This window comes from Conger conger, chromosome 16, assembly GCF_963514075.1.
Source record: "Conger conger chromosome 16, fConCon1.1, whole genome shotgun sequence".
Classification (NCBI taxonomy): Eukaryota; Metazoa; Chordata; class Actinopteri; order Anguilliformes; family Congridae; genus Conger; species Conger conger.
Window position 1 is genome coordinate 24,790,004 of NC_083775.1, and position 22,922 is coordinate 24,812,925.

At 44.6% G+C, this 22,922-nt stretch overlaps 2 protein-coding genes across 3 annotated transcripts; one reads left to right on the top strand and one right to left on the bottom strand.

Moving 5' to 3' along the window:
• Positions 1-660: 660 nt before the first annotated feature.
• LOC133114455 (ADP-ribosylation factor-like protein 6-interacting protein 1) lies at positions 661-11,145 on the bottom strand. The gene is made up of 6 exons (XM_061223863.1): positions 10,977-11,145; positions 8,781-8,914; positions 7,052-7,171; positions 5,356-5,473; positions 4,699-4,783; positions 661-1,602 (listed from the first exon to the last, which is right to left on the bottom strand). The coding sequence occupies exons 1-6, from the start codon at positions 11,010-11,012 to the stop codon at positions 1,484-1,486; spliced, it is 612 nt and encodes a 203-aa protein (XP_061079847.1). The 5' UTR covers positions 11,013-11,145; the 3' UTR covers positions 661-1,483.
• Positions 9,868-22,586, top strand: LOC133114456 (C-type lectin domain family 19 member A-like). Of its 2 annotated transcripts, none has more exons than XM_061223867.1 (5): positions 9,868-10,121; positions 19,868-20,045; positions 20,651-20,744; positions 21,868-22,000; positions 22,214-22,586. In XM_061223867.1, the coding sequence occupies exons 1-5, from the start codon at positions 10,106-10,108 to the stop codon at positions 22,288-22,290; spliced, it is 498 nt and encodes a 165-aa protein (XP_061079851.1). In that variant the 5' UTR covers positions 9,868-10,105; the 3' UTR covers positions 22,291-22,586. The 2 variants fall into 2 exon arrangements, with proteins under 2 accessions (XP_061079851.1, XP_061079850.1); XM_061223866.1 differs by lacking the exon at positions 9,868-10,121 and adding an exon at positions 17,676-17,906.
• Positions 22,587-22,922: the final 336 nt, after the last annotated feature.

Below are 22,922 nucleotides of genomic sequence, written 5' to 3' on the forward strand. Positions count from 1 at the left end.
TCAATTAGAGCTAGTATTAGATACACCGCCCACACCCCGTCCCTCGGCGGCCCTACGAGAGCGACACGCCTTCTTCAAGCCGTCTCGCCACATGCTGGTAACCGTGATTCCGAGGCGCCCGAGGTGATTTTTGTGCAGCGATCTACTAAGCCTGCCAAGTCCCTCCCCCTGGAGCAGCGAGCGAATTATGCTGCTCCACGTGAGCCGGCCAAACTTGGTTTTTGGCAGGACCGAGAATCGAACCACGGTTCCCGGTGTGCAACTGCAGCGAACTGTAGCCTGGTTATTTTAATCACAGGACACTATACCAATTCTAACGATTTTTTTGATCCTTTGTAAACACACTACTAACCATCGAACTGGCCACCATCTTGTATGGTATGAAAGTGAGGATGTGGTCTGCAGCTAATCATATTGGTAAAAACCACTACCTGCTATGATACGCAGAGGGACGTTGAATGTCCCCTTTCATCCTTTTCCTGCAACTCAAAGTTCTAGTAGCAGTACATACCTCACAGGCTGCCTGCACCAGAGTGGGCCCTGCCAAGTCCAAACAAGCCCTCCCCAATCTGAACTTACTTCCCTGTGTGCGTACAGGTGCCTTCATGTTCTGTCCGAGGACCACTTCTGCATCTATGAACAAACCAGCCACCACAGTACTTTCTGTTTTTAAAGACAGACTTTATTACTTAGATACAGAAGATAGTAAATGAAAGGTGAAATGAGAGGACAGAGGAGAGGCTGCGTGTAACATAGCCCATGTTAACGCGCAGAGAGGAGTAAAGAGCGGAAAAGGGACAGCCGTATGTACAAACATGGCCCAGACAGCAGGAGAGGGGTTCTGGGGTGTGGGGGATCAGTAGGGCTTTGACGGGGTTCCAGCGCCGGGTCCGATGACCTGGCCGTCCTGGCTGTACAGTAGTAGGCTCTCTCGCCCGGGCACGCCTGGTGCCTCTGGAGACGGGTTTCGTTCTTGCGTCCAGTTTTGAGTCTCAGTGCAATGGGGGGGGGGAGAAACTGCCGACGGGACAGAAAGCTCCAAGTCGCTTTTCAGTCCCAGCCAAATCAAACATACAGGACAGTAGATGCCCCTGCTGCTGCATTCAGCATCACTCTAGATAACTGCCACCAAAGTAAATCGAGTAACAGACAGCAGTGAAGCTTTAGGGACTGAAGGCGTGTGTGTGTGCATGTGGGTGATTGTTCTGAGATTGCTAATGGTATTTTTTGATGAAGGGAAACTACGTGAGCATGCGGAGCTTGCACCCTTGGCGAGGATGGGGCAGGGATCTGGGGCAGGGATCTGTAACAGGAGCAGGGGAGGTATTCAGGGATTTGTGATTAAAGAGGTAGGGCGACAATTGATAGGGGGGGGGTTGTGACGGATGGAAGGGCTGGGGTTTTTGACAGGTGAGAGGGAGCTGTGGCAAGTGGTTCCATCCGTGGTGGGTCGTGTGAGGGGACTCTCGTTCTCCGTTCCTCTTCACTCGTTCTTCTTCTCCTTCTGTTTGAGAAGCTTGTTGATCTCCCTCTTGGCCATGCCCATGTACTTGGTAATGATGCCGTGCTGATTCAGTCCGGGCAACAAGAGGAGGAAGCTCACTGTTGGGAGAGAGAAACAGGGAAAGGAGGAGAGGAAAAGGGGAGAGGTGACAGGGAAAGGGGTAGAGAGCAGGGTGGGGGGGAAGGAGAAGAAGTACCAAGGTCAGACAACATTGCGGTTACTGCTGGAAAACTCTCTTTCACACAGTATGCAGAGCAAGTGAGCGAGTACCGGTCAGACTGGTTAAACTAACGGATGGATTTCTAATAGAGAAGTGATTCATGCTGCAGATCTGCACTTGTCGATTCACCTTGGCAGTGGGAACCCAGTATGTGGCAACACGTTCCAGGGCGGAGGAGAAACTGGTCCTAACAGTTATAATACCCTCCAGCAAATCACCCCAGAAACACTCCACTGCAATTATGCACACGCTAAGGTTAAAGAACTTCCCAAATTACGCTAGACTCTTATTAAGTCCTTAATAATTTACTGTGAAAAATGTATGGAGGAGGGGTGAAGGTAATCCTATAAAATCTGATCAGTGGTTCGCCCTTAAGCTGCAGGTTTTCTCCATGTCTCATGGTAAGGTGATAAAGTAATCGGAGTGGCAGTTATATTTGGATGGGAGCTGCAGACATGGTTGGCAGTCCCCACAGCTTTGGGGTGTCAGCATGGGGAGAAAGACTCGGGCACGGCCAGAGCACACATCCCACTGCTGCCACCGGTTCCTGTGCAGATCACAACCTGCAGAGCCCTCAAACTGCAAACACAGAATCAGCCAAGAGAAGGCTCTCTGGCCTGAGTCTCATTCCCCGGGTAGACCGATGCCGCCACCCTCGGCAAACTCATCTTTCTTCTGAAGTACATACAGTGCGAACAAATGTGATATTTTATTTCAAAACAGAAACATAGATTTTTATGATTACTGAGACGCATCCAAGTAGCCAGAACAACCTGGAGCAAATATATCATGACCATTTGGCAAGAATCATCCCCAGAGCTGGTGGATACTTGCCCAGAAGGACTTAGCAGTTATTCATTTGTCAAGTTGGATTATTATGCAAGCAGCATATTTCAGCTTTTCCAACTTTATTTAAAATATATGCATCATTTGTAATCTATAAAAACTTTCGAGAGGTCCAAATACTTCTGCAGGACACTGCAAGGGCTTTAACGTAAGACAACTTTGAGCAATGCTACAAAGAAAGAACACATTTAGACAGTAACTGTGGCTTAAATAGAGATGGTGGAGGGAGATATGAGGAGATAGCATCTACCAGGAGAGGAAGCCTGCGGTTCAAAGGCTGGGCGTTGCATTTCCACACGGTCATGGTGAGAAATGCCTTTTTAAAATGCATATGTGAAATTCAGTTCTGCTTTGAAAAAGCAAGTCATCGAAATGTAAGCAGTCACAAAGATGATACTGGATGAAAAGTAAGACACCATCGTAAATCCACATCAAATTAAATTCAACATGGGAAATGCACTGCATGTGTGGAGAGATGCACATTCATTTCATCTTAAAGCTGGAGTTTGTCCTATCTTGGGACTAACTTATCTAGGGCATGTGACCCAATTTAATCTTGCATTACTATCTAAATCCCTGTGTAGCTGTTGGAACGTCCCAATCACAGGACTAATTCTGCATTTAGTGATTGATTGTGACCCTCATAAAAGTGTCAGTGGCAATGAGATAGTGGGGAAACAAAAATAATACAAAAAACATTTCACTCTAAAAATTTCACACTGACTAAAATCCATGATTAAATGGGCACATACAAAACCATTGTGTAAGACGAAATTGAGTTATAAGACTGTTTTGTAATGGGCTATTACGGCATGCACAAATGGCGAAATTCTCCTGCACGAACCATAATCTAATTAGATCAGGGTGCTCTGGCTATCAGCAAAACCAGTACCCAACCAGCAGACACAGGCTTTCATCTGCTCAGAGTGTTTGTAAAAGGAGAAGACCATGTCTGATAAGGACATTCCTCTCCTTGCATAGCAATTAACACGATAAAGAAAGCTTGCCTTGTTTCCTCTTCAGAAGGTCTGTATTCTGGAATTTTCCACTACTAAGAACCATCTCCTTAGGAGGAATATGAACATGACTAATGTATGCATCAGCATTTGATGAACCTGTCCGGTCAAAGGTGTAGTTCCCAGATGATCATTGGAATAAACCACTATATGTGGAATAAACAACTATACTGCAATAAACCACAATACATCTCTCTGACCTGGAGCTGGTCAAGTCAGTTGACAGTATGTCTGGTCAGACACATGCACAGATGACAGATGTTCAAATCACTAAAAAAACGGTTCAAACCCTGGTTCAGAACACAGTCCACAGTAAATACCCATTGTGCCAAAACATTTAAGACCACCAACTTGCCTTTGAAAAATAACTAAATGACTTGCATTACTCTACATCAACACCCAGCGAGCTCACACATAGGACAAAAATAATTCCAAATATTGTGCAGAAGGAAAAACGATACTTGTCAATTCAAACCAACTCTACTGATACAGAGAGATGCATCTTTTCCTACGGAGAAGTTTACACTAAGAACCACCAGAGAATGACAGAGGAGATGGTTTTAACGGTTTGCTGTTTGATTAGTTGCTTGATTTTTATTCATTAACAATTGCAGTTCTTGTGTAGGCCAACTTCTCATTGCTTAGCAGAAAATAATAGAAATAAAATGACTGTACTGCTCAACATTATTACTTTTGAACACAGTTCAATGCACCGAAAGCAGTACATGATAGCATGGGAAAACTGCTGTCAATCATCGTTAGTACTTATGCACATAAATGGGAGGGGAAACTGACTGACAAGGAGGCCCTATTGACCTCTTGTGTAGGGATGACTGAACTGCAGGGGAGAAAGCTGCCCTAGGTAAATTGCTGTCCATTGTCCTAGTGGCTAAGTTACATGACTGAGTGGGAAGGTTGTTAGTTCAATCCCCGGTGTAACCACAATAAGATCTGAACAGCTGTCTCCTGCTTAGTCTAATCAACCTTAAGTCGGTTTGGATGTATATTTATATGTATATGTAATGTAATGTAATTTATTCAGTGCAGTAACGTTACAGGGACACAGGGTCAAACCACAGCAGAGAAAAGGGGAAAGTGTCCGCACTACGTACCGATCAGGTAGGTCAGGAACAAGTTGTGCACTTGTTGCCCAATCCAGGCCACCACGAGCAGACTGCTGATCACTGACAGGAAGTACTGAGGAACGAGAACACAGGAAGTTACACACGCAACCGCAGCGAGAGCACCAAGTTCCTGTGTGAAACAGAAGTGGAAATGCTTGGCCGCAGTCAAACAGGAAGCCAGGATTCGAGGCAGTCATTTGTAACAGGGGAAGGGATAGGTTTCTGGAGTCCAGTTTCGTTCAGTAACCTTGGTTACACAGTAAGCAGTGCTTGTCAAAATTATATGATTTGGAGCCTCTGAAGAGCTCCCTACATTCACCTTGCATACCAGTTGCACAATCCGATTTGTCGCAGTGTGGAAATAAATGGTGTAATGGGAAACGATGTTGTGCATGAGTCATAAATACAAAGGCTCCAGAGGCAGGCGGGGTGCTATAAGGTGAGAATTATGATGGTATCGTCTTTGACGCCATCTTTTAATGAAGGAAACTGCAGCGAGTCAATGAAGCTGTACGGCCAGACGAGACCTTTGCTTCATTCAGTCAGAGGAAGCAGGCGTGTCACTCAGGAGTGAAGCGCAAAGTTCCCCCTCTCCCAGTCCCCCTGTGTAGGTGTGGGCAGTCGTGTGTGAAAAGGCCAGGTCACCATTTTGGGTTTCTCCTCCTTGAGAGTGAAGAGGCGTTTCCACCAGCCGCCCACGCTGTGCTGGGACTTCACCAGGTTGCCACAGATCTCATGGAAACGTTGCTGCTGCTCTGTGGTCCTGCAGACAAAAACACAACCAGAGCTCATATAAATCTCCATATCTGGTGACAAAAACACAACCACAGCTCATTTAAATCTCCATATCTGGTGACAAAAACACAAAATGGTGATATAGCGCCTTTATCCAAAGCGCTGTACGATTGATGCTTCTCATTCACCCATTCATACACACACTCACACCGACGGCGATTGGCTGCCATGCAAGGCGCCGACCAGCTCGTCAGGAGCATTTGGGGGTTAGGTGTTTTGCTCAGGGACACTTCGACACAGCCCGGGCGGGGCATCGAACCGGCAACCCTCCGACTGCGCTTACTGCCTGAGCCATGTCGCCCCACAACCACAGCTCATTTAAATCACCATATCTGGTGACAAACACAACCACAGCTCATTTAAATCTCCATATCCGGTGACAAAAACACAACCACAGCTCATTTAAATCTCCTTATCTGGTGACAAAAACAGCACCACAGCTCATTTAAATCTCCATATCTGGTGACAAAAACACAACCACAGCTCATTTAAATCTCCATATCTGGCGACAAAAACAGCAGCAAAGCCCATTTAGTCACAAAACCTGGGGACAGAGCTGTGGATGTGGGTGGAGGTGTGCTGCTCGTTTTGCTGATCCAGAGCTTACAGCTCTCTGCCACATTCACCCAGGGGCCAAAAACGTGCCCATTAAAAATAACCACTCTGGGCGTGTCTGTAGGAGTGTGTGTGTGGGCGGGTGGGGAGACAGCTGAGTCAGTCCTGATCAGAGTTGGAAAGGAGACACTATGTCCCGTCACCTGATAGGCTTGTGGTCTATGGGGGTAGACTAAATGTCCTATCCCCTAAATGTCAAACACATCGCTGTCTGAACTTTGGCCAACAATCAAGGACACAGAAACACGGCGAGAGCACTGAATCCCTTCATCCGCATGCGACATCTCCCTAAAGCCAGCAAGTAAAGACTGCAGAAGAGGGAGACGCATTTCTTCTGCTTCATACAAGAAAGCCTGAATGCCCTGATACCAGTCATAGTAAAGCCAGCATCAGAAACCTTTATAAGTACCTTTCCTCCACTGCACAAAAAACCTCTAAGCTTGAAGTAATGTCCAAAGAAATTTAAATACTGAAAAAGTGAACTATCACTATAAAAGGGAAGGGGGGGGGAAGGGGAAGGTAAACTGGCCAATCAAAAACAATTATATGTGAAACAGTTATGGGTCTACAGATGCCCCCAGAACTACCAAAACCGGAATGAAGGAGACCCTCACCAGAACATTGAAATGCCTGAAAAGGTAGATTGGGCCAAGGAGCTATCAGAAATCCAACATAAACCAAACCACCCTGTCCAACCAAAGGCCTTTCATGCAATGCGAGCCACGGGCACTCCTGTACAGTATCAGCACAAATACCTCTGGGTAAATATTTGCTCATGGCTTGAACCCGGGCCAACTGGCATTCCATCCCAGAGCCTGCAGGCCATCCTGCAGGACCCGGAACGTCTCGGATCGTGTAGTTGACTCCCTCGAATCAGTACACGCCACAGGGCAGTGGTGCGGCTGGGCGCTTTCCCCTTTGAGGGACTCACCACTTGTTGGAACCAAACACTCTGGGGGCGAGGGTGGGCACCAGGTAATCCGCCAGGCAGAGAATCATCACAGCACAGGAGACCCCGGTCAGCACTGACGGGTCCAGGTAATAGATCAACCTGAGAGTGAGAGAGGGAAAGAGTGAGAGTGAGTGAGAGAGATAGGGAGAGCGTCAGACCAGGGGCATTAATATCAACCAGAAGTGTGGTCAATTCCATTTTAGCCCAGTCAATTCAGGAAATAAACTTAAATTCTACATTTGAAAAACTAATCTCATATGAGAATTTATAACAGAATTAATCTGACTGCAAGGAATTGACTGAACAGAACACCCGTGCCTGAGAAACGCTGTGTAACGGCAGTGAGCATATGGGGGTTAGGGAAACGCGGAGATCATCAGACCAGAGGTATGAAGACCATGCTACTCCACGAGCCTGCATAGGTCAGCATTCCCCGCCATCCGGCCAGCAGGCCTGAGGACACGTCTGGGGTCCCAGCGTGAGACTGATACAGCACAGGGCATTGAGTGTCCCCACAGCTTCTGGGGTCAGCCTCAGGACTTTCAGAAGAAATACAATCAAGAGGATATGGCACCAACAAACAAACGGAGATAAACAGACACGGGGCACAATGACTAACAGCGAAGTTTCTGGACACGGTTGGGTTAGCAAGGGTTTCAGACAGTCTCATTTCTGTCTTAAGTAGAAAATATTAACTTGTTTTAAGTTCCATTCTTCCTGATAAGTGAAATTATCTTACGTGACTGGCTAATTTTTTCAATTAGTTAAGTGCTCACCTCATTATCAATCTTTTGTTGTATTTAGCAAAAAAGGCAATAGAAATAAGATTTTAAGTGAAAATATAAGACAAAAAAGTTAAACCAGACATTATTTTTATTTTTATTCTTTTTTGCAGTGAAGAGGAAGGCTGTGGCTTCAACGCACAAAAGACCACAAGTGCAAACTCCAGTTTTTCCACATCATAATCTTTTAGAAGTGTTATTATAGGCAACACCCATCTCCACCTTTAAGCAATCTAATTAGCGCCTATAGACACTGGCAAATCACCTTCACATTTAACGTACACAAACTGGCACTACAGAGCACAATGTAACCCGAGCAGGACAGCAGGCATGAACTCCTGTGGTCGCCTGAATTATTAACGCAGCCACATCCTGAACGCCTGACAGCAGGGAGAGGAGGTGAACACATGGCAGCTGCAGTAGGTATGACAACTGAAAAGGGGGCTGTGGGTTCAGGAACTAAGCGTTCAGGTGAACCAGGAGCTGTAAAAGTGGCAGCTGCTGTAGGCCAGGCAAACAGACTGGTGAAGAGGTGGCAAGTGCATTGGGTGAGGCAAACAAACTGGTGAAGAGGTGGCAAGTGCATTGGGTGAGGTAAACAAGCTGGTGAAGAGGTGGAAAGTGCATTGGGTGAGGCAAACAAGCTGGTGAAGAGGTGGCAGGTGTTGTGGAGAAGGTGAGCAGGTGAAAGGATGGCAGTGTTTACATAAGGTGATTGAGTACATAAGGTTATGGAGCAGGTATTGAGCTGCTATGCTATGTGGTGAGCAGGTGAAGAGGTGGCAGGTGTGGGAAAGGTGAACAGGTGAAAAGACGGTAGTGCTTTTACATAAGGTGATTTGGGCAAGTAATACTGCTATGAGTGAGCAGGTGGCGGGTAATGCATGTGCAGGTGAACAAGCAGGTGAAAGAGCAGGTACACTCACATGAACAGCAGGGTTGTGGCTCCAATCACGGCCGCAGGGAACCAGGGTTTCTCCCAGCGCAGGACCTGATCTCCGGCCAGGATCACCTCGCCCCAGCCCTGCAGCTGCTCCTCCAGCTGGGCCGTCTCCTGGGCCTGCAAGACGACAGTTAATCCAGTCAAGCCCTTTACCCAGCTAACCAACCAACTAACCAACCAACTAACCAACCACCCAACCAACCAACTCCATAACTACTGCATGAGGTTCAGAACATAATTACGCTGCAATAATAAAGCAGGTGTCTTTCCAGGTGACTGGAGGAGGAAAAATGTAATTAATTCAGAATTTTTATATAAAGTTAAACAATCTATGGGCCAATTTAGACTAACTTTTGTTGGGAAAGAAAAATATACCAGCTTTACATACGTAAATAATATTCAAAAAAAGAACTCCTTTGGCCATTACCCAACAATGTCTACGACAGCGCTTGCGACATCTAAAAATAAATGCCAGAAATGCCAAGGTTTCTTGAAAATGGTCTAATCGCTATAATTTTACACCATGAACCTCGACTGTTAAGCGTCTGTTCAAAATGAGAACACACCGATTAACTGTGGAGCCAGTCCTGACGTCTTTCATGGTTAATCTCAAGGGTCTTCATCTAGAAAGCGCGTGGCCTTCTTTCATCAGGCTTAGTGGCAAAGGGTCAGTTATCCATCAAACCATGACGTCACCACAACTTGGATTAAAAAATGTCCACCGCCATTAATCAGCTTCCAAAAATGGCATGCAAAACCATGTGGTCGAAATGAGATACAAGTCACATAGCTAATCATTAAGTGTTTACTGAGTTTGTTGTGCATAGTGGTTCCTTGTGGTCAATAGAATACCTTTGCACTCATTCAAAGTAGATGCTAAAAATTACAACATTTTAATTATTTAAAGTCACCGTAACGTTTTTATTTTATTTTATTTTTTAATAGCGGTAACGGCTATTTATGAACTGAAAGGAGGCTTTCCGTGCGAAATGCAGATATTTAGATATTTAGATATTATCGGTACTCTACATGTAATTGCTGGCTCCGTCCATGGAGAAGAGTATTGAATACATTTCCCCTCTTTGCGTGTACGTGATGACTCAGCCCTGAAGTAATAAGTGAGAACAACTTCTCCTTTCTTAAGCCGCTTGCCGTGAATGACATTACTTTTATTCTAGCGATAAACCGGTTTCTCAGCGAACAAACTAGAAACTTTAGGTGCAAACGCCACTACCTGCTTTGCAACAGTTTCAGAAAATGCGTGTTGGTGGAGCCAGACAACGCAAACTGCAGTCAACGTCAGCCTAGATGTTTGGCGAGACAGGTAACTCAGACAAGCTCGTGAATAAATACTTTATTGTACATGTAAAATAACGGACAAAAATGGCATCTGCAAGCAAACAGTAGCTAACCACCCATGCTTCCAGACATTCATGCGGCATGCGTAAGGGCAGTAGCTGACACAGCAGCCGTAACTCATTGCATAAAACCATGCCTTTAGTATTTCTCACGTAGATAACGTTAACCACTACTTAACTAACGTATAGCTAGCTCAATTATACAGCTAATCAATCAAAAACTAACGTTACGCAGGGCGTCTAAAGAACACCTGCAGCATTGTACTGCGTCATTACGATTTAACAAGCTAGCTCGCTTGAGCAATATTACTAGCTATGGGACAAACCAGTCTTGAGCTAAACGTGTCAATTATGCGAGTTAGCTAACTAGCTGGACAGACTACGTTAACGCTAACCAAAGCAACTGATCAATACGTTTCCATTGGAAGAAACTCCTCAAACGCTAGGTACCTAGTTAACTAGCTAGGTCATTGTTCACAAATAGCTAACGATAGCTATACCATTACTGTATTAACCGTGGTTAGCGAAAATAGCCAAATATCTAACGTTAACGTGAACAATCCAACGTTAGCGAACATAAAACTCCGACTTTCTTGGAAATCGTTAGCTGCAGAAATAACGAGTAATTTGTCCGAGAAAGAATGGTAACGAAGAATGACATTATGAATAACCTACAAGCTAGTTGGCGTTACAAATATTAGCTACCAGGCCTAATCTAAAAGCTGCAGTGGTCGTTAGCCTAGCGTTGTTTTATCAGAGCCAGCTAGCTAACAAACTAACCACACCTTTAGCCCTTTACAATTTTGATTAGAAGTACTTACATACAAATTTGTGCTTTTGTTATCGCCTTCTGCCATAGCTGCTTAGCTATGTTGTCTTATTCTGTTTTTCCTTTCCAATATTTACAACGGCCCAAGAGAGCAGCAAATACCCCTCTTCGCCTCTTATCTCGTTGCCCGCAATTCGCACACTGACCACCAAGTTCGTTGTTTACAAAAGCTGAAGTCTGGCTAGTTGCATTTCTCTTCGCTCATATCTCGTACTGCACTTTGATTGGACACCTCTCTACCTGTGACCAATCATAATGAAGAAGGGAAATGGCACTCCCTGCGAATCAAACGCAATGCGTTATGGAAGTAGTAGTTCCATAGAGACGTCAGTTGCCTATTGTTAACCAAATATCCACTAAATGATTACCCATTATTGATACATAAGATTTATTTTATCCCAAAAAAAAGATCAAGACAAAGCACATCATTTGATTGCCCGGTAAGAGGTCCAGTCCACTTAACCTTTATAAGGGGCAGTATTGTAGGAGCTAGCTCCATAGCATGATAGGCCTGGTGTCTTAATTATTGTTCTTGATTGACGTACAATTGTAAAGCTGAACAGAAGTCAGTTTATCATATCAGGTAGCTTGCTGTGTTCAGGATTGGTGCGCAAGAGCGCTGAGATGACCTCAACCCTGATAAGGCTGGTGGTCATCGCATCAGTGCTGGGAACTCACTGGGGACCTTAGGCAGGAGTGGGGCCAGATTCATCTGGGACATCTGAAAACGTTTTGCTACTTTTGCTACGGTTTCTGAACGATATGTTTTCCTCCAACTGTGTGCTACGTTTGGTAACAGGCTTTGAGGTATGCTTGCTCCTGTTTGGTGGGTGTGTCAGGGGTGTAGTCCGAATCAGTAATGACATAGGCCTATGCTTTAAAGACCGGAGAATGCCTTCTGAGATGCCATAGGATCAAACCGTACAATGTCAGTCAGTCCACCCATGATTTGCAACAGGATGTTCAACACGCCACCGTTTCTGTTTTGCTACGTTTTGTCGGGGCTGAACGTGGCCCTGTTCTGTTATATTCATCACGTTTGAGTCCAATTCCTGCCCACCAGCTTGGCATTCACTTTCTGCTATAGTCTCACATAATGTAAGTCATGCCATCAGCATGGTCATTACAATAACACTCACTACCATAACATTTTTTTTGCAGCTATGTTTATGGCCATAAAATCTATTTACTATGACATAATGAAACTAATACTACATTTACACACACAATTTATTTTACTAATACATTTACATTTTCATTTCCTGCTAATTTATATAATTTCTGTGGGAAATATTACTAATCTGACTGCAGATTATGCAGAGTGCAGTTGCAGTGCTCTTGGACAGATGCATTAGGAACAATAAAAACTACAAACAACAAGCTTTTAAATTCGGGTCATTTTTGTGCTTTCTCCTCTTTTAAACTTAAACTGTTAAGGGGAATCAGACCACAGGTTCCCACTACACACTTACATGTGCATGTAAAAGTTATTTCAGTTGTATTTTAATTATTTGTTCGAGAATATAAGATTTGATATCAAGGATTTTTAAAATCAAGTAGATTTTGATCTCAAGAATTTGGTGCTCTTGGATACCATCAGATCATGGGTTTGCATCTGTGCATCTCTTCCAGTGTGTAAGCACTCATCATTTAATGCACCTATCAAGCTTTAGCCTTTAATCTATTGCCCTTGCATGTCCTCTAGCTCCACTATAAATGTTAAGACATTTATTTGCTTAAAGAACATTATAAAAAATAAATTAGTTATGGTAACAGACAGGTTTGTTGGGAGTGCTATCTATTTGCAGGTATTTTGTGGAAGGAATTTGTGTTTTGTAAATGTAGGTAAATGTTGTGTTATGAGGGGAAAGGTGTTACTGGGCCATGGACAGGGAATTGTGGCTAGTGACTAATGTTATCACTTTACATGGTCTTCATTAACCTACTTACTAGTTTCTAAAATAAACAATCTAATAATAATAATAATAAAAAACTGAGTAGTTTCAGTTGTTGGCAGATCAAATCATTGTTTATCCTTATTTGCCTCTCACTACAATGCAAGTTTGACTTTAGTCTATAAATGTGTATTCCACTTTGTACCATGGGACGGCAGTGTGATTCAATAAACAAATAGTTAATTGGCATGACATACTGCAGTATAGTAGACCACAAATGGAAACGACTCTTCAGCTAATTCTGGTATAAGGCATTTTATTACTTTCTTATCAGTTTTTTTTAGCATTGTGCATACTGTACCTCATAATAACTGAATAAACTAGTGGGTCATATTGATTAAAGCATTACCCTGGACCATTAGAAAGTCCTGGTTTTGAGCAGTCTAATGAGTTTGCACCTAGGTGTTTATTAAGGGATACCATCAGTGTTCTGGAGTCCCTTACTAGGTTTATTTAACTGGTGCACCATATTCTTGCTGAGCTAAAGGTGTGTTGGTGTAAGCTTATTTTTCAGGCAACAGTTACTCTAAATATTTGACAATATATTCCATGCTGCTACAAGGACAAATGCAATGGATGCAGACAATAAATATCCCTGAATCTTCTGACTCCTCATGATTTGTGGATGAGTAATATAGTTACCTCCCTAGCTTGGGCAATTAAGTCATTCAACCAGGGGTGTCAAACTCCAGTCCTGAAGAGCCGCAGTGTCTGCTGGTTTTTGGTATGTTTAAGCCTGAGTGATTTGGTAAGTTTCAGCATGGTTTCAGCATCAGTCATTCAATGGCTGAAGAGTCCACAAGCCTTGCTCTCAATGCTTTAATTGCTTGCTGGTGGAAAGTAAGATATCCCTGCAGACACTGCGGCCCTACATGACTGAGGTTTGACACCCCTGGGCAAATCTTCAAAAAATAAATAAACGTATGAATGAATAAGAGAGACATTTGCTTTTCAAGGGGACACTACATTTCTGCTATTCCCCTTTACAACCCTACACCAAATGCACTTTCACAATTCACCACCAGGGGGAGAACATGTCCAAGCAGAATTGTCAGCGTAATGATGCAACATCAGACGCTTTGTGGGTCATTCATGAAAGAATGGACGGATGAAAACAGAGTGGCAGTGCCACATGATAGTGAACAGCCTAAAGGCTTGAATGTTCAATTCCCTAAATGCCCATTAACTGTGTACTTTTCAGTTCTGTCTTTAAAATGAACTCTGTGCAGTAAATATCAAACTTCATAAATTCATAATTGAAAAATATCAGCTTTGTTGGTGCGCCAAGATATTATTCCTAATAATTCATATAATAATAATAGAATAATGAATGTGAACCTGAACAGTGCTCACCAGAGGAATTTAGAAAATTTCAGGGGTCAGAGAGCAAATAGAAATAGCAGCTGTGTTGGGCCAGCAAGTTTGTAAAATGTGAAATAAAACAGTGTGTGTGGAGACAGCTGTGAGCAGGGTAAATTACTGCTAAATTGGGAGTGAGTGCAGCCGCCCTCAGGGGGGTGGGGTATACATTCAGAGCTGAACATAAACACAGCTTTCCCACAGACAGGGGCTGCAGAGGGTGTCCCACCCCAGGAGTGTGTCATACTGGCACAGTCACTGCGTCACACACACATTTACTTAACACACTCACATCTTCCATTGCTACAGTGTGAAACACACATGCCCTGGCAGTGCTATAATGCTACTCACAGTACACATGACCTGGCAGTGTTATAATGCTACTCACAGTACACATGACCTGGCAGTGTTATAATGCTACTCACAGTACACATGACCTTGCAGTGTCATAATGCTACACACACTCAGGCTCTGGCAGTGCTATAATGCTATACACAATATACATGACCTTGCAGTGTTATAATGCTACGCACACAATACACATGACCTGGCTGTGTTATAATGCTACACACAGTATTGACCTGGCAGTATTATAATGCTAACACACAGTACACATGACCTTGCAGTGTTATAATGCTATGCACAGTACACATGACCTTGCAGTGTTATAATGCTAACACACAGTATACATGACTTTGCAGTGTTATAATGTTAACACACAGTACACATGACCTTGCAGTGTTGTAATGCTACACACCATACACATGACCTGGCAGTGTTATAATGCTACGCACAGTACACATGACCTGGCAATGTTATAATGCTACTCACACACAGAATCTGGAAGTGTTATAATACCACACACAGTACACATGCCCATGCAGTGTTATAGTGCCACACACATCCAGGCTGTGGCACTGTTTCAATGCTATACACACCCAGTGATACATTGGAATGACATAATAAATGACTGGGTGTAGGTTGTATGACGAGATGTAGACTGGCTGTGGGCTGTACTCTATACAGTATGGGACTGGGGTTGAGGGGAGCTTGTGGGATCATGGAAAACTGGGGCAGCTCTAAATCACAGGGGTGTAATCAAGTTTTGGGGTTTCCATGCTCCCGTGGACAGGACTGGGACTGCTGGTGGAGGTGTGTGTATGAGAGAAGGGGTGGGGTGTTAGCATTGAGCGACTTGTGCTATACTGCTCCTGTGAAAGCCTGCAACACACTCTCATAACACACACACAACCAGCAACACACTCATACAGCACACACCCAACCAGCAATGCACTCATACAGCACACACCCAACCAGCAACACACACATACAGCACACACCCAACCTGCAACACACTCATAGCAACACACTCATACAGCACACTCATACAGACCCTCAACCACTCACACAGCACACACCTAACCAGCAACACACTCATACAGCACACACACAACCAGCAACACACTCACACAGCACACACTCAACCAGCAACACGCTAATACAGTACATGCTTGACCCTCAACACAATCACAGAGCAAAACACTCATGCAGCACACAGTCAACCAGCAACACACTCATACAACACATGCTCAATCTGCAGCACACTCACACAGCACACGTTCAGCCAACCACACACTTGCTTATTGTTGTTGATGCAGCTAGGTCAGAGGAAGTCCATTTCAGCTCTGTCAGCCCCACTTGAGCCAGAGCCCAGTCGCGTGACCCAGGAACTAGCTAAGGAAACTAGAGATTTAATCAAGTCCAGTACATGTGATGTCACACATGCACATGCAATTACACACATATGCTCAGGCATTCCAGCACGTGTACATCCACTCATGCACATACACGCATACACGCACACACATAGTATGACTCCAGGAGATATTAGACACTGAAAGTGCAAGCTTTAAAATGTAATTTGCCAGTCATTACATTATATTACATTACATTTGTTTGGCACATGCTTTTATTCAGAAATCCTGTCCTGTACATCAACAACACTGCTGAAAGATAAGGTTGGGTAAAGTTACTAATTTTAGCGAACAATCTTTCCTCACTGAGAACTATCCCCTTCAATTCTTATAAATAGGCATGTGGATAGAGAAAATTTTGATCTGTGGATATCATAGTAGAAATTCCCTTTTGGGTCCAGATGGATTAACGGAATATTATCTCAGTTTGTGACCCCTGTTGAGATGGGAATGTAATGGAATGTCTCTCTCTGGCCTTGAGGAGTGTGTGTGTGTGGGGGGGTGTTAGGGGATTTGGGGGGGCAGGTGGAGAGATAGTGATGCAAAGAGAAAAATGTCAATGGTCGGTGAGAGGTCAGCCAGTGATGATGTCCCAGAGCTGATGGGTGTGTCAGTGGAGGTAGAAAGTGTGAAAGGGTGGAGAGAGATATATACAGACAGACAGACAGCTGTGTCTCCAGCTGGTGAATGTGGGTTTGGCTTACTGGTGAAAAACATCCTATGTCCAAAGACCAGAGCAGTGCCTGTGTGCTGCAGTACCACTATCAAACACAGAGGGCGAGAGAGTGCTGGATCTGGGGGAACGGTTGGCGGTGAGATTCTGTGCCCCTGCATTTATCTAAAGCTGGTCTGAATCAGATCCATAACATGGCAGACTCACAGTTCCCCTCATCACTTCCACTGGCAAGGAGTACCTGACATACTCAGTGGGTTTCAGACAGTTCCAGGATATTGTACTCTGTTGGGCCATTTTCCTAAATTCATTCACATACGAAAGGCAGGCTGCCCATAATGCTCCGTCACGGATGTTCTATAAACAACCCTGACCTGGGTCAAATACCTAATTGTTTTAGATTCAAATGCTTTTCTATGCTTTACTGAGCTTGTCTGGTGAATTGAAATCTCAAAAAGTACAAACCCCACCTTCTGGTCCTCTTGGTTGGCTCAATTGTACCAGGGAAGATCAATTGAGCACATAAAAGTATTTAAATCCAAAACAATTATGTATTTGACCCAGGGCTGATACATCCCAGATTTGCACGATGTGGTTTCATCAGCATAATCATGTGAGCCTATCAGTTATCAAAAATGGACACTATACAGAGAGTAGTAGAGAAAAAAGATTTCATATAAAAAATATGGAACTATATCAATGTTCAGAACATCTGATAGTGACCAGTCATCTCTTAGTAGCCATTTTATTTTCTTCTGGTGAGGTTTACTTCCCCCTGGTTAGGCTGTGATCACTGAACCTGTACTACAATTGACCCTGCTGTCTGCAAGAGAACAATTCCTTCTCCCCATCTCTCAGCTGTGGGAAGAACTAAGAGGAAAAGACTAACATACACACACACACACACACACACACACATACGCACAGAGAGAGAGAAGCACACCCTCTGGACCTCTGCGCAGCCAAGCTCTCCTCATTTTCTGTCTCTCTCTCTCCTACTCATACACACAAATCACGCACGCGTGCACACACACACACACACACACACACACAGCGCACACACATGTTCGGTCAGTCTTACTTTGACTCCACGATGCTCTGTTGGGACCTGTGCTTGGCCCTGCTCCTCACGGCCCTCCCAGTGAGGTCTATACCGTCCACTAACATCAGGATCACCCAGGGTGAGTACACCTATCTGTTTCACTGTATCAGGAGCCTTTACTCACAGACACTGCGGCGGATCATCTCTACTTTCAGAGCAGCGGTTATCTTTGATCGTGTGTACTGTGTACATATCGTTTATCAGGAAAGTATTGGTAGTATGTAATTTGGAAAGGAGCTTGATGGGTTTTTTTTTTCAAGTGTGTTTTTGATGTACTGCGTATCAGTTTGCCGTTTCTTTGAAAGATTTTTGGGCTCAAAGTTGTGTGGGCTGAAGTTGAAAGCTGCCGGATGGGGTTTCAGAGCCTGGAGCGGTGGAAGTCTTGAGTTAGGGAAACGGGGGTCACTTGTGAGGGGTGTTGGTGTGCCCGGCTAGATCATGTGTGAGCTCACATAGAAACATGCTGCATATTTACACATTAAAATCAAGCGTTGACCACGCTAGAGGCACTGGGAAGGTGGGACAGGGAGTAACCCGATAACATCTTTAACTGCTGCATCAATTTACACTGCGTGTTACTGGAAACATGTTTGGACATATTGCCATATTGTTGTACATAATGATATGTTATGGGCAATACTGTACAAAACATGAACATGCCAATAATTTATGCAATTCAAAACCTAGCTTTTATACGTGTTAAATATTGTTATATATTGTAATATTTATTTCACAAAAGATGTATTCCACTTTGTTTGACTTAAAATGTTGTGCTGGCTTTGTGTTTTACCTGTAAATGCATTGCACAAGCATTGGTTTGTATTGCTGTTTGGCTTAGAGTTTTATTTGTCATACGAATGATATTCACACAGTACTTCACTGAGTGATTTCTTCCCAAGTGAGCAGTAGTATCAAAGGTTTAACATTTGAGGATGAAAATAAGGCTCATGTCCATTATTATTGCTGTCAGTTGGACTTGTTGGACAAATTAAAATAATTTGTCATGACAGCCGGACACCATGACTGGATCAAGCCAGTGAGCCACTGATTAAAATTTGGCAGCTACAGCTATTTTAGACAGACCCTGGGGCCAGCCTAGAACAGTCATTGAGTGACTGTCCGACTGACATACTTCGGCATGCACGGCTAGCACAGTCCACTTCTTTTCAAACTGGCATTAAACATATGAAGCCTACTGTTATTGCGAGCATGTCAGTATGTTCAAAGGCACAGGAAAACAAAGAGAAAAACTATAATTCAGCCATAGGCAATATACTTCTACTTCTGCGATATCATGCTAAGACTGAAGTTAAATAGGCAGCGATTTGATTGCAGTAAAAAGAGGAAAAAAGTAAATTTGCTACAAAATCTTTTAGCTGTGAAGCTAAGATCCTTCTTCACAGCTTTTAAAGTATTGTTTTGTTGTATTATTGGAAATAATACTGCAATAACAAACCAAAAGATGGTTACAAGTGGCAGAACTGGCTTGACACACTAGTAGTCCTCAAGTTTTTCCACTATCTCTTGTATGGTATTCATTTGACTGTTCCTACTGGAAAATCATGGACATATTTGGGTTTTTCTTCCCAGAGGTCAACAAGTAGATACTCTCTTTCAGTCATGTGATTATAGGCTCGTTGAAAACTAGACTAGCTGTCTTGTCATTGAAAATGTGATGGGCTCGGTTAAAAAAACGCCAAGAACAGGCATTTGGCAAAATAACAGTTACATGACTTTCGTAAATTATATTTGTCAGAATCAATCTCCCAATATGAAGTAGGTCTAGGTCACATTGAATCTCTATGGGGAGGAAGTGTATTCTGGAACCGGCATGAAAACAGGAGTGCAGTACCATTTATGGCCAGAAAGTCATACACTTCATTTTCTGGGAGAGACTTTCCCCTATAGTAGCATCCTGGGACCAGCTCATCTAGGCTTGCCTAGTCTTGTTGGCTTCATGTAGTCTCACTAGCTCTGTCACTAGCGGCAACACAGCCAGTGTCACTAAATGTTATCTCCATGCCCCGCCCTGCCCCTCAGCCTTGCCCCTGCAGCTGTCAGACGCTGTCCCACCTGCCAACTGCCCGCTCTTCTGGACGGAGTTTGAGGGGCACTGTTACCGTTTCTTCCCCCTGAACCGCACCTGGGCCGAGGCGGACCTCTACTGTGCAGAGTTCTCCAACGGGCTGCGGTCTGCCAAGCTCACCTCCATACACAGGTTAGAGCACCTCCCTGCTGAAAACTAGCTTTTGAAACAGCTGGTAGCTGCTGACCAGTACAGACCAGCTCCCAGCTCGACATGGTTTACCTGGTTGACCAGTTCAGTCCAGCTCCCAGCTTGATATGGTTTGACAAGTTCAAGCTATGTTTTGAAACAGACAAGCACAAGAAACTACTAGCACTAGCTGGTTGACAAACTCATACCCAGGTCGACCAGCCTTATGACCAGCATGGTCATGCTGGTTGACCAGCTCATACCCAGCTCCACCAGCTTTATGACCAGCATGGTCATGCTGGTTGACCAGCTCAGACCAAGCTAGGCCAGCTTACAACCAGCTTGACCAGCTCAACTTTCAAGCTGGTCAAGCTGGTATAGCTTGATTTTACAGCAGGGCTGGGCAAAGATCACACATCTACTCATGTCAAAGCAACATAAAGCCCAATTATGTAATATTCCTTTGATATTTTAATAGATTTTATGACAACAACATGTAACTATTTGCTAAAGGGGTTTGAGTTCCAGCTGAATGCGATATTAACCAAATAGCGTACGTGTGTGGATACGGTCCTATGCGTATACACATGCATGTGTCTGCCCTACAGCTGGGAGGAGAATGTGTTTGTGTATGACCTGGTGAACAGCCGCATCCCCGGCATCCCCACTGACATATGGATCGGCCTCCATGACCGGCGGCAGGTAGGTTCATCTCACCTGCGCTTCGCAAGCGTTTCCACGCTACCACGTTTCCACGCTACCACGTTTCCACGCTACCACGTTTCCGTGCTACAACGTTTCCACGCTACCATGTTTCTTATCACCACGACAGCAGAGGTGGTGCCTCAGGTTAAGTATCGGAGGCCAGTTTTGGTGTGGCTCAGTTTAGGAGTTGGTGCTACAGCTGTCCAAAGGGCTGAGGGGGGCGAGTGAGCGCGAGATTATTCAGTACAGGAGGCACGGCCGCACCCTGCAGTCTGAAATAAAGGCTGAATCTGTGATGAGTTCATTTGGCCGGGGACTTTGGTCTTCATGCTAGCTTAGCGAGTGTGCGGTGCTGTGCGTGTGGAGATGGCTGCAGATGGAAATATGTGAAACACATGCTCTGAGTGCACAGACACAAAACAACCAGCCATCGACCTCTGCCTCCAGCTATCCAGGGCTAGGGGTGGTGTTAGCACTGAAAAGGGCAGGTATTTGGGGTTAGTGCTAGAGTAAGTAATTGAATGGGGCAGGTATATAGAGTTGGGGCTTGAATTAGGGTTAGTAGCTGGAAACCTTGGTAAACTGGGACATATCAGTGAAATGAACTGGACCCAGGTCACACTGTTGGCGCTGTAGGGTACCAGCCTTTGTAGAGGATTTATGAGGTCAGGGGCACCAACAGATCACTGACCTGTCCCATCCAAGCGCACCCCAGAGGGCCAGACTACTGTTATGAATGCACCAGGTTCTTAGCCTTCACCAGTCAGACTTACAAAGGAGCACACAGGCCCTAACCCCCAAAACCGCCCTGAGTCCCTATTCCCAAAACTCCCCTTCCCCATTTCCCCAACACCCTACCCCAGGGGTTGGAAACCCTGGTTCTGAAGGGTGTGCTTGTTTTCATTTGCACTTTAACTAGCAACTGATTCAGACCCAAGAAACAAGGTGAGGTGAGTTAACTGTGTAATCAACTGCTTTCATTGATAAATTAAGTGCTGAGTAACAACGAAAGCCAGTATACACTGCGGCTCTCCCGGACCAGGGTTTCCGACCCCTACCCTACCCCCTTACCTACACATTATGAGGTCAGTCGTGATGCTATTCCCCCCTGCGTCCTCAGGAGGGCACTATGGAGTGGACAGATGGGTCTCCCTATGAGTACAACTACTGGGACGGGAACCAGCCAGATGATGGAATACACCGTATCCCTGAGGAAGAGGACTGCGTGGAGATGTGGTACAGACAAAACAGTGGTGAGTATACACACACACACACATGCACACACACTACCACACACCCTGACAAGTGCACACCAAACACAGATACCCCGACACGCGCACTCACACACACATACACACACACACACACACACTACCACACACCCTGACGAGTGCACACCAAACACAGACACCCTTTCACATACACACATACACTCAGAGTGACAGGTTGCATGGTTTCTGTTGCAGCTCTGCGGTCCTGGAATGATAACAGCTGTGGAAAAGCCTTTCCCTTCGTCTGCAAAATCCCCACTTTGGAGCATTAGCCCCCTGGGTCCCCCATCCCACACGCCCCGGACACAAGGACATTAAACTTCTCTCCTCCATCTGGACCTCATTCACTGCCATTTGTCCCCACCATCCCTGGACTCTGACTTGTGTATCACACTGTGACACTATGTATCACCAGGCCTATTCTCGTGTGTGTGTGTGTGTGTGTGTGTGTGTGACTGCTGATGACATTTTGTAATATCTTGGAAATGTTCATCTAGCTATTAATTCCTTCTGATCATTTGCAGAAATGGCGTCTGTATGCCAAAATTAAATTTAATGATGTAATGATGACATTTTATATCTATGCATAATATATAGTGTAATACATGTCATGGTTTATTTTTGTGCTTTTTCTCACATGCTTTTTGGGAAAGGAGCCCAGGTGTAGCACCATCTCTGCTCATCAGTGGCCGGCAAGTAGGAGGAGGTACCTGGACCAAAGAGGATTTGGCAGGATTTTACAATTAGTTTTCAAAAGCCCATGGGTTTAACCACAGCCAGACAGAAGGGCTCTGAGCTCATTTCCTGAAGTGAGCAGTGTCGAGACTAATTATGTAGCCTTGTCTTGATCCCTCGTAGACGTCGACCCGCAGATACCAAGGGGTTAGAAGTCACACAGCACCGT

What these genes read in the sequence shown, in the direction of transcription:
- LOC133114456 (XM_061223866.1), top strand. Translation starts at nt 17,789, where the DNA reads ATGTTCGGTCAGTCTTACTTTGACTCCACGATGCTCTGTTGGGACCTG. An exon ending in TAACATCAGGATCACCCAGG is followed by an intron (nt 17,907 to 19,867) that starts GTGAGTACACCT and finishes CCTGCCCCTCAG; the next exon opens with CCTTGCCCCTGCAGCTGTCA. An exon ending in GTGGTACAGACAAAACAGTG is followed by an intron (nt 22,001 to 22,213) that starts GTGAGTATACAC and finishes TTTCTGTTGCAG; the next exon opens with CTCTGCGGTCCTGGAATGAT.
- LOC133114455 (XM_061223863.1), bottom strand. Translation starts at nt 11,012, where the DNA reads ATGGCAGAAGGCGATAACAAAAGCACAAATTTGTAT. An exon ending in GTGTTTGGTTCCAACAAGTG is followed by an intron (nt 5,474 to 7,051) that starts GTGAGTCCCTCA and finishes TTTTGTCTGCAG; the next exon opens with GACCACAGAGCAGCAGCAAC. An exon ending in AGGAGGAGAAACCCAAAATG is followed by an intron (nt 4,784 to 5,355) that starts GTGACCTGGCCT and finishes CTCGTTCCTCAG; the next exon opens with TACTTCCTGTCAGTGATCAG.